The sequence below is a fragment of the Gekko japonicus genome, unplaced genomic scaffold, assembly GCF_001447785.1.
Source record: "Gekko japonicus isolate JY-2015 unplaced genomic scaffold, Gekko_japonicus_V1.1 scaffold4, whole genome shotgun sequence".
Lineage (NCBI taxonomy): Eukaryota > Metazoa > Chordata > Lepidosauria > Squamata > Gekkonidae > Gekko > Gekko japonicus.
The window spans coordinates 727,143-739,376 of record NW_015165234.1 but is presented as its reverse complement, the minus strand read 5'-3'; the positions used below and the strand labels follow the sequence as shown (position 1 = coordinate 739,376).

The following is a 12,234-nucleotide window of genomic DNA, read 5'->3' as shown; positions in this document are numbered from 1 at the left end:
TCCACACCATTGCCAGAGTCAACCATTTTGGTAACTCTGTCAAAAAAGGAGATAAGGTTGGTCTGGCATGACCTATTCTTGATAAACCCATGCTGGCTACTACCAATTAACTCATTCCGTTCAAGGTGCTCACAGACAGAGCGTTTAATAATCTGCTCTAGAATTTTCCCAGGTATTGATGTCAAGCTGACAGGCTGTAATTTCCCAGGTCTGTCCTTTTCCCCTTCTTGAAGATCGGGACAACATTTGCTCTTTTCCAGTCTTCTGGCACAACACCAGTGCTCCAGGACATGAGGTACTGATGCAAATCAGTTCTGGCACAACACCAGTACTCCAGGCATGAGGATCAAGAGAAGATGATGTGACAGATGAATGCAGGAACCTAGGTGGTGGTGGGGATAGGAGTATTACAGGCATAGCTATGAGCGGGTCAATTAGTATTCTCTGTTATAACAACACTTTGATGACCAGGGTGATTATCTCAGTCTGTTCTTTTTATAAAGGGTATTGGGCAGTTTTTGGGAAGCTCATATTGAGCCAGATTATATATTTAACAGGGTCTTCTTCTCACAAGCTTCCAACATCATAAAGTTTGGAGACAGGGCAGGCAAGGTATTCAGAAGATCCTGGTAGGTTCCTCTGAATCCTCTGCTTCTTGTTGCAGTTAACAATATAGATCCTGGACAAAGTCAGATATTGGCAAATTCGCATTGAGGGAACTATCTAGTTTACAATCAACTGCATCAAATTCACACAACAAATTCTGACCATAACAAATTAATAGGGTAGGTACAGAAATCAAGACATGGCTTGTTACCTTGTATATAGTCCTAAAGAAACAGAAACCGGTACAGACAGAATATGGGGGTAACTCAACTTCCTATACCTGAAGCCAGTACAGTGTCAGAAAATGTAAGAAGTAATGCCTCCAGATGATGGATCATAGTGTAAGAGGAACCTGTATCCACCAGGTAAGGAAAAGAATGAGAATAATCAAAGTCAATATAAGTCAATCAGCAGTGCCATGTCATAAACAGGCTCTCGGAAAGCAGGTGCTACGGGTTTCACACCTGTTTCTGGCTGGTTAGGTTGGTGCTGGTGCTGGTCTGTCTCTTCCTACAATCGTGCCCAAAATGTCTCATAATTCCACAATAATGGCAAGCTTGGGTTTGTCTATTATCAGAAAACTCATTTGAATACAAACAGCAAATCGCTGGTTTTCTTCATATAAAACAAAGAATTACAATAATATCAGTAAATATAGGAATTACACTGAAAACCTTGAAAGCCATACAATATTTAACCAAGCAATAACAATTTGTATTTAGCATCATAAATAGTTTTCCAGTCAAAATTATCAAAGGTTTCCAATAATGGGGTACCATTTCCCTATGGGGTTGAAAAGTTCGCATTCATTTTGGTCTGCTGTGTTATATATAGAAATGGTTTCATACAAAAAATAGTTCCAAATTTTATATAACCAAACATTTATAGATGGAGGACTACTATCTTTCCATTTCAGCGCTATAACATTTTTGGCAGCTGTTAATAAAATATTAATTAGTTGTTCTTGATTTGTTGTCATGCTATCATCAGGCCATAGGTTTAATAACATGACTTTAGGATCTAAAGGTATGTCTACACCTGTGAGGGATAGAATTCTAGCTTGTACTTCCGACCAAAACTTAAAAATATGTTGGCAGGACCACCATGTATGAAAAAAATGTAGCCCTCTCACCACAGAGTTTCCAACATAGTGGAGAAATAGTATTTGACATATGGGAAAGCTTTACCGGCGTTAAGTACCAGTAGTTTCTTGGATTTCAGATGATTTTGATATATTATGTTGAATCTTACAGATTGTGAACCATTGCTCCTCAGACAGTGGAGTAGGTAAGTCCAAATGCCAAGCCTTTTGATAACTCAATTGCTTATTATTGAGTTTGGAAAATAGGAGTTTATAAATTTTTGAAATCAATCCTTGTTTCTTAGGTCTAATAAGCATTAATTTCTCAAAATCTGTTATTGGGGATATGACGGCGTTATTAAGATCAGTACTAAGAAAATGGTACTTCTTCATATAAACACACACACACACACACACACACACACACACACACACTTTCTCTCACTGCAACTGCAGTTTCCAATGCTCAAACCCAGTCTTCCCAACCCCCCTAACACTCAAACCCAGTCAACCACGCAAGCACACACTCCCAAATCCCGTTTACAAATACCTTCCCATAGATTGCTCCCTTAGCACTGCAAATGTGCCACTAAATTTAGGAGGTTGTGAAAACTTCCAGAAGCCTGAAGTAGGGGCGGGGGGAGGGGGAGGAAGAAACACTCTCCCAGCAGTCCCTGTGTGTCCACTGCCTAGATCCTGTTTTCATCTGCTGCCAAAATAATCTCTCTAGATCTTGGTGGAACCTCCAGTTGTTATGCGAGCGCCTAGAGGAGGCTGCCCCCCCCTTCTGAAATCTGTCTAAGGGGAGAGAGAAATCACCCAAGGCCTTTGGCTAACAGAGAGCATTCAGTCTCCTCTACTTGATGTCCTGTCCAAGAGCACTTACCCCATCGGATCACACTTTGAGCTTTTGTATTTCTGTTGCATTTTATTGGCTGCCATTACAGGAAATCTGGTGATTTCCAAGGAGATGAAATACCAGAACTCATAACGTGATGATACTATTTCATGTTGTAAGTGTTGTGTCTCAATGGCAGAGCACATACTTTGTATCCAGAAGATCCCTGGTTTAGTTCCTGTATCTTCTTTAAAGGCTCTCAAGCAGAATGGTTTGTCTGAAATCTTGAAAAGCTGCTGCCAGATGGGACAATAACAAGCTATACAGAATATTGCTCTGACTCAAAGCTGCGTATTTTATGGCAGCCAAGAAGAGAAGAACTAGACATGGGATAAAAATTTTGGTGGCATTCCCATGGTGGACACACTTTGTAGTGCAGCTCTTACTCAAAACTCCTGGTCAGTGGAGAAAGCTAGATTTGGTGCCGCATGAGCCTACTTCCAAATTTGTGATTCAGTGTACAGAGATAGTGATATGGCCTCATGCACAGTGCATACAACTATCTTATCTGCCATATACAATCTATATATCTAATAGCCAAGTTGCCCCCGGAGTGCGGATCGCTAAATCAGCACTCCAGGGGCACTTGGGGGGGAAGGGGAGGTTTGTGCACACGTGGGCCAGTCCCCACGTGTGTACAAAAATGCTAAAAGTAGAAAAAAATTTCAGGGGGATGTTTAAATCCCCCCAAAAGTGCAAGAGCGTTCCGTGCGCATGCGCACAGAACGCTCTGTAGCTGACTTCGCCGCCGCCGCCTCCGAGCCGGGCGGGCGGGGGGAGGACTGGCCTCGCCGCTGCTACCGCCGCCGCCGCGCCCGGCAAAGGGGGGGAGGAAGGCCCGGCCTCTCCGCCGTCACCTCCGCGCCGGGCGGCGGCGGGGGGGGAGGACCGGCCTCGCCGCCGCCACCGCCTCCTCGGGGAGATCGAGCAGGGGGATGGAGGAGATGGAGCTCTTCTCCCCCCCCGCGAGTATCGCGGGTCCCCGTTTTGTACAACATCTAATAGTTCAATAGCATTTTATTGGTATGATATAGAATGGCTGTAGCCAAAGAATAAATGCAAAAATATTGTAACTGTCAGTATGAGAAATAACAGACTGAGCTATGGTCAGGGTTTCCTGCCTATTTAAAATTCCTTCCATTAGGTCCACTGACCATATGTTTGGTGAAAGGTTGAGTTCACTAAATCCTCACTATTCTTCATCCTTTCCCTAGATTTATGCACATTTTAAAAGAAGAATCTATAATCTTTTTAGGCAGAGGGGGAAATTAAATGATCGTGTCTTATGAAACAAACATTTTGCTTCTTCTATTCAATATACAAGATAATTTCTGCAAGGATTTTTTAAATAATTTACATTTTGTTTCTTCTTCCTCATGGCTGATATCTCAGTTAATCTCCATACTTTTGGTTTGGTTGTTGAAAAGAGTTACACAGGATGTGTCATGGACTATGTTGTCTAGCTCTATGATTGTACATTCTAGTATGCTGCAAAAATGTGTTCCTTGGTCCCATAGTATTAATTTAATTGATAACATTAGTTATAATGGTACTATTGCTTTTAGATTACTCTAAAAATGAAGAAATGCAGAGAGAGAAAACAGAAAAACTAAGAAATGAAATTTGGCTGATGTTATTAATATTGGAAAATAAAAGGTCTATTGTGCACCTACTTGAAGATCAGAAGAACAGCCTATAGGGAACACCTAAAGGACTGCTAGTTAGCATAGCTAGATTAGGGACTTCCCACAATTTCAAATTATGTCCGTCCTGTCTTCTGATTGGCTCTTTGGAGACTTCCTGCTCCATCTGAGCCCTCCCCCTTCGTTCTTGTCTCTCACAGCTGTTAGTCAGTTAAGCCTCTCTCCCTCTCCTCTGTTCTATCAGAGTTTATTTCTTCTTTAATGAACCAAGTTATTTTCTCTAAACAGTTGGTGCTCCATTCTTCTGCACGTATAAACTCTGCCAACAATTAAAGCTACATTCCTGGGCATGTTTAACTGCAAGTAAGTCACACTGAAATCAAAAGGAATTACTTCTTAGGATCAGGCTGAAATCCTGAATATATTTAGTAGGTAACATGTCTCATTGAACTCAATAGGGTGTCTGGGCAAACATTCTTAGTATTACACAACTAAATGAGGACTGCATTGGATTATACTGCTTGAAAACCTGCAATCTGATCACACACTGAAGGGAATGCGGTCCAGATTGAGAGCTCTCTGTGTCATGTTATAAATTACCCAAAAAACATAATTTTTGAAGGATACATTTGCATTTACTGTATATTAGAACTTTTAGTGAATAAAATACATATAAAATCATGAAACAGCCCTGTCATGGCATTTGAATTAAAGTAATCTGAGCCCCAGTTAATAAGGTTTATTGGGCTGGATCCAAACCATCTTTAAATGCCTTTCAATTAATGGAAAGAACCCTTCTGAGAGTTCATGGAATGAGCAGAAGGGCACCTTTGGATCCACCTCCATGGTCTAAATCCAGTCCACTGTGTTTGTTTAATGTCCTTTTCTGTCTGACACTGAGGATGTGAAATAGTTTATTCAGGGGTCATTTCATAGAAAAAGAGCTAGGGGGACTCATTAGCATAACTCATTAGCATATGCCACACCCCCTGACATCACCGGAAGTGTGTCCTCCCCACAGCCGGCGGCGATCTCCAGCGGGCACCAGCAGGGAGCTCCAGGCCCCGCCCTCCCGCACCTCACCCGGGGGGATGGCGTCCCCCCGCGTCCCCCCCCCAAATGACCCCTGAGTTTATTCTTTCCTCAGCAGCTGTTCCTTAAGTAGCATGTTACATCATTTACGGTTGTAGAACAGAGACATTTTGAATGTTACTATTATAGCTTGTTGTTTCGAGTTGAAATTCAGATTTAGTTCCCTTGATTATAACATATATTTATATGGCTTTGTACATTGGCACTTTTCTGGATAGGCAAAATCTTTACACCACGGGACAAGGCTGATACTACTTTCTTTTTTATTTTCTGAGTGTGGGAACCTCAAATACATCTGGATAAACATCTGGAGAATTTCTCCACTGAAGGCTTATTCTAGTGCAGTCTAATACTTATACTTGTGAATAATTTAAAACTACATCAATATTTCATGGCAAAATGAGTGTGCAGATAAGGTATAGGAATAGCGATTTAAACCCAAAATGCAAGGTTGACATTCTTGTTAAGTTCATGTTTCTTAGAACTAAAGTGTTTTCATTTAATTGTTTAACTGAAGGATTTACAGTGCAGTCTTTAGCAAAATTACACCCAAAATCAATGGGCTTAGAGGGTGTAACTGTTTAGGATTGTACTGTTAGGTAGCCCACTGAGTTCCAAAATTAGGTTTCCAACGTAAAAATACTCAAATAACGTATTAGTTGAGAAGGGCATGCAGCCATTCTTCATTGTCAGACATAATTTTCCCTTCAATCGGTATTAAATGAGGCAATGTTGCCAAGAAACGGTCAATGAAAAAAAAGCCTGACTCCTAATAGAATGTTAGTTATTGAAAACTGATATTGTCATCAAGATTACCTTGTGGTGGAAATTATTATGGTCCATTTGAATGACCAGCCAGGGAATTTTAATCTACTTTCAAAGGATTTAACACAAAGAGGACTGCAAGTAATGCCATTTCTCAAAAAAGTTTTAAACAAAAGCAGGGGAATTGTATTTTCAGCTCTCTTGAGAAAAGCAGTAGTCTAAAAAAATCGTCAGCTGTAAATGTAGATTAACCATGGTACCGATTACCACATGTTGAAAAGGATTTATGGATTGGCTATATTCCTTTGTTCTAATGCAGAAGAAAAGAAACCATTATATATATATATTAAGCAAATACATGTCTAATTATAGCTTTTAAGGCCACATACTGCAAAGTCCTGAATCATTGATCTCCTAACAGCTTGACTACAAAATCTCCCATTATACCAGGTCCAAAACAGAGGCACACCAGAATTTATTTCAAATGTTAGTTAGTGGATCTGAAGCTTTCTTTCAAAACAGCGACAAGTTCTGCCCATTTTAAATATATATATATTAACATTGAAAATAGGAGACTTAGCTCATACAAGTGTTGTGGGACACAGCTTCAAAGCCCTTTCATTCAGTGAGTGTTCAAAAGTTCTTTTGACATTTGTAGCCACAGCACTGGCTATGTGGAACGGATTGTCAGGAATAAGAGCTGAAGCTCAATATTGCTCTTAACACAACAATAAAGAGCACTCAAGTTCAAAAAAGAAGATATAGTAGATAATATGAAACCCACACTGATGCACTGGTTTGGTCTGAATTTGGGAGACCCCAATTTAAATATCATAGTCAGCCATGAAGATTACCAGGTGGCTGCTGCATAGCATCAGCCAAAGGATAAGCCACGACAGGGTATGGGGAGGTGCGGTGGCAATCATGGGGGTTGTGAAACCTGTTCACAGAAGACGTGATGCACAGTTACTGTAACAAACAAAGTGAAGGAAATCCTAACTGTGGCTACAACGATCCCCAGGAACTGATGGCCAGTAGCTTGTTTCACTTGAAACTGATGTGATACCAGCTGCCAAATCCAGTGTGAGACTTTCCCATATCACCTGTCAAAGTGGTAAATAGAAAATCATTCCACTTGTTAAACCTTCTGCATAAGAGGCTGGATCCAGACAGCTCAGGGTTAAAGTAGATGATATATTTCACACATGTTGCAGTGAGTACACATGCAGCCCTAAAGTGGGGCAAACTGGACTCCCTTGTGGACATTGCAGCTGGGTAAAATGGTGCAGGGGAAAGCTGAAGCCCCCTCCCAACAACATGAAATGCTCCAAGCTAAACTGGGCCCTGGCACGGTTGGGATTTTTAGTTCCCCAACAGCAAGTACGACTGCATGAAAACCTTGGCCCAACTTGTGTCAAACGTATTGCTTAGTTTGATCTTCTGCCAGTTGCTTTTCATATTATAGCCCCTGTCCCACGTCCATTTTGTACATGCAGGTCCCATAATTCTCAGATTAATCTTTTTTGATGAACAAAGACGACCCTCTCCTTCCTTTTTCATGTGCATAAAAGCTGGTTGGATTCACCCCAAGATCTTAACCTGTACCATTCATGTAATAAGATAATTGCAAATACTCAACTGATAGTGACAGATACAATATAGAACAATCACAACTTCATCCCCTTGATACAGACCCTTTTCAAGATGCCTTTGTATTCCCTTTTAGTAACCGGCTGCTAATGAATTTTTCTGTCATTTCAGGCAGACCTGTTTTAGTAATCAGCTGCTAGCGGAATTTATTTACCTGTTCATACAAACCCACTTGTGTCAGGTTAGCAAAGCATGGTTGAGCTGCTTTTGAGGGAGATTGTTTTTTTCAGTTTTCAACCCCTTAGTCGCGCTTCTGAATCGCTGTGGTGTGCTGTTTAAAAAGCCCATAGTGCTTCCTACAATGCCGTTTCCCCCTGCCTTTTTTGCCATGCAATCTTCCTTGGACTTTTAAAAAAACCTTCTAAGGTGAGCACTTTCCCCGTATGTTCCCCCAAGAGCGCTACGGTCGGGGGCCCAAAACCTTCTAACCATACCGGGCCCCAAGGAGGCTAAGTTGGTCGTCACGAGGGCTAGGGCTTTCTCGGTGGCGGCCCCTGCCTGGTGGAATGAGCTCCCGGAGAGATCCGGGCCCTGCGGGATCTGGGGCAATTCCGCAGGGCCTGTAAGTCGGAGCTCTTCCACCAGGCTTTCGATTAGGGGCCGCCGCCGCTGCCCCCCCCGCTGTATAACATCAATGTGGGGGGGTGAGGGCCCTAGGAGATTAGGAGGAACATCGGTGGAACATCTGATTATAACATCTTTTATACTATGCCTACGAAGGGATGTTTGATATGTGGTGCCCTCTCTGATGTTGTAGTATGGATGCTGAGTAGTTTGAGCACTTTATTATCTGTTTAGGTTTTTAAATTGTATATTATGGTTTTAAATTGTATTATAGTACTCGATGTTTTATGAGCAAGCTTTTGCTATGTAAGCCGCCCTGAGCCCTACGGGGGAAGGCGGGATATAAATTTAACAAATAATAACAAATAATAATAATAATAATAAATGGATCTCAATGGTGCCGCTATAGCACTCACCTTAGAACATTTTTAAAAAGGTCAGAGGAAGATTGTGTGGTGAAAAAGGGCAAAGGAAAAAAGCTGCACTGTTTGAAATGACCATAGTGCTTCAGAGATGGCTCATTAACGAAGGAAATTTGATGTATGAAACCCCAGTCCCTGGATCGCTTTACTCAAAATTGGGCCAACAACAAATAACATCCGGTTTAGAACGGTTCTAAACCGGTAATGTGAAAAGGGCCATAAAGTGTAATTACAGGTACAGGAACTGGAATACTGTCCACTACTCAAGGCCTTTGAAGAAAGAATGCTTCCTTCTAAGAACTAGGTTTTACAGCAGATTATTCCAATAACTGTTTGGATAGTTTCTTTTAGGCAAATCTTTATGAACTTTCTGTAAAACTGGGGTTGGGGTGGAAGAGAAGAATACAGTTAGTGGTCTGTGTGAACCAAAAGAAAGAACAAGACATCTGCAAAACAAAAGGGCCCCCCCCCCACCCCCGGTCCTAAACTGCATCAGTCAGCAGTATGCTTTCTAAGCATGGCTCACATCACATGAGCCATTTCTTTCAGTCCACACTTGGTCAGAGTTATCTGCTTGTTGAGTCACATTTCTGCATATTTTATTCGTCAAAACATGCACACAAGGCAGTGGAAAACTGAGAGCACTGGTGTGTTCAAACCAGATTTTGCATCTGAGTTAGAGCTGCAGGGATTGCATGGTACATTGATTTAAGCGGTTGAATGCTGCTTCCTGAACAGCTTTCATTCTCTCCATGCCTAGAAGCACACCTTACTTGCTTTCCTATGTTCCGCTAGCTACAGCTAGACTGTCAGAAGACAGTTCTTATTTTGTTTTCACCAAGATCTCATTTCAAATGTATGTTGGATTTTGGTTTAAAGTACTGCAACCCAAGCCTTAGAAGTAAGAACAGCTTTGAGGTTCAGAAAAAGAACAAAGCAATGCCAAGTTTCATGGGAAGAAACAGCTTTATTAGCCAAGTCTAAGCAGCCTATTTCCATGGAATCAGAGGTGAATGCTGCATAATGCCCACCCTCACATGTTACTCTGACAATAAGATGCAGAGGAAACAACAGATTTAAAAAGATGCCTTTTAAGTTACACAACTTTGATTAAAAAAAATTACTCAAAGATTTTTAAACACAAAAGTTTAAACTCAACAGGCTTTGTTTTACAGAAGCTTCAGCTTAATTACAAAACCAAGTAACTATTTACAAAAAATAAAAATCTTTACAAAGTTTTGCTTTTTAATACAAGCCACTAACTCTTTTATTCTAAATAGTGTTAGAAATTAAAATTAATATTCTGATTTGAATTAAACTCTTGGCAAAGTAGTGGGTAAACATGGAAGATGTATACTACACAATCATGTCTACAATAACTGTCTTCTAGAAAATTAGCCATAAGGAGATTTACTTTCTTTCTAATCCAGAACTCATATTACTTTAACATTCCGGCCCGGGGGGGGGGGGGGGGGAGATTGCCACTTTTGTCCTGCAAAACACCTGACAAAGTCATTCATGCCTATTAGGATGAGCATAAAGCCCTAAGGTGTAGACTGGTAGAAGGTTTTATATACTCTGTATATATAAAGAAGACTTTATATACTCTGTATTTGAGTTCTAGACTGGAAAACTGGAGGATTACTATAATATCAGAATACTTTAAGAAGAGTGCATTATGCTATATTCTATGCAGACTCCATAAAAGGCTTACGCAAAGGAAGATCCCTAACTTTTGTTTTTTATAGTTCCCTAGAATCCTACTAGTTTTCAGAAGTAGTACATTGGATTTCTTGTTTATATAATGTCATCTTAAAGAGGAAATACTAACATTTCTGTTAAGAAGTATTCTTTCCATTGGGTGGGATCCAAAGTTTGATTTCTGCTGATCTCTGTTCCATCAATGGAAAAGAGATTTCTTCCCTTCCCACTCCTGCTGCAGCCCACTGTGCTCCCTGGAATGCTGTCCTCCTGGGACAAGGAACCCGGAAAACAGCACAACGGGCTGCCTGGGCATCTGAGAGGAGGGCGTGGCAGAAACGATGAAAATGGACCTTGGATCCAAGCCATCATACTTATATACCAAGACATAAAACATCAGAGAGAAGAAGTCCACAGAATTCAAGTCTTTGAATTTTGACTAGTTTGTACTATTTACAATTGTACGGGAGGGGGAAAAGCAAGCTTTTTTTTTTTAAAAACATTCTCAGAACAGTGGCACGTGGACAAAACCATTCACACAGTGCAGTCCATAAGGACATCCACTAGTTCGCAACTTCCTGAAAAATACTCAGCTGCCCAGAGGAGCTATCGATCCTGAAGCTCAAGTTGAAAAAGCTGAAATGAAATATATATATATATATTTGTCGTTCATTATTCACACAACAGTTTCCTGAAATAATCTGGAAGGGAAAGCAGACTAAATGACAAGCTATCTCCACACTGTAAGGGATGAAATCCCATGCAAAAATTCAACCTAAACTGTACTATTTAAGACAGCAACTTCCCCAGCAGATTAATGATCTGATTAAAAAAATTATATATATATATACATGTGTGTATGTATGTGTGTGAGTATACACACACATGTACGCATATATTTTGTATAGTCACACATACATCTTCCATGCCTAATGTAAATGATCTTGTGTGCTGCAGATTTAAGATATGGCCATTTTCAAAGCCACCTTCACCCTGTAGCAAAAGATATTAAGGCTTATAGAAACAGGTGCAGTAAAGCAGAATCTTAATGGGGGAAAGACAATGTTATTTGGTGAGTAAGAAGTAAATGTTTAAAAAGCACAGGTTCACTAATGGGGAAAAAAGCATGTATTCTTTTGCTCAATCAAAATCTGAAAGAGGCAACAATGCCAATCCAAATTATTGGGAAATGCACACAAGAGTGCAGTAGTTGAGTTACAGTCAATAAAATGCATTAACCAAATGGTTACCCAATCAAGAAAACTCCAGTTGTTTTTATATAGACCTAATCCATCTGAGATGATATTCAGAGGTTAATCCAAAACCATTGGTAAGAAGATGCAAGGCAGGTCGTTAGGGAAAAGGAAGCATAAAAAGGGAGTTGTGTACTTAGCTGCCTAGAGCGGGCTATAAAGATAAATCCCCCTCATTTAATTGTGTTCTACAAAAACACCCAAGCAATAGTTTAGAATAATTTTTTACAAATTCATTCACCACATGACAGGATTTTTAAAAACACACACAATAAGGCTCTGTAATTAGAAACTCAAATTATTCTTTTTTTGGACAACATACACAAAGCTGTTTCAAACAAAAGTGCTTAGTAAAGTACCAGCATCATAAGTCACGCTGGCCTTATGTATGCTATCCAGTTAACTTTAAAAAAGCAAAAATACCTCCAGAAACAGCTGGTTGCTGAAAGATTCTGTACAAAATGAGTCCTCTCCTTATATGCTTAGAAGAAGTCCATTGCAGTTGGTCTTTTCTTATTTGGCACTAAAGTGGAATTTTTTATTTGAGATGTTTCAGCAG

General features: G+C 40.4%; 1 protein-coding gene across 1 annotated transcript in view; it reads right to left on the bottom strand.

Annotated features, from left to right (window-relative positions):
* Positions 1 to 11,381: 11,381 nt before the first annotated feature.
* The window catches only part of RRP1B (ribosomal RNA processing 1B), a 25,600-nt gene continuing 24,747 nt past the window's right edge, over positions 11,382 to 12,234 (bottom strand). Inside the window, exon 18 of the mRNA XM_015409767.1 lies at positions 11,382 to 11,415. Coding sequence (XP_015265253.1) covers positions 11,382 to 11,415 — 34 coding nt within the window. The remainder of the gene's footprint in view (positions 11,416 to 12,234) is intronic.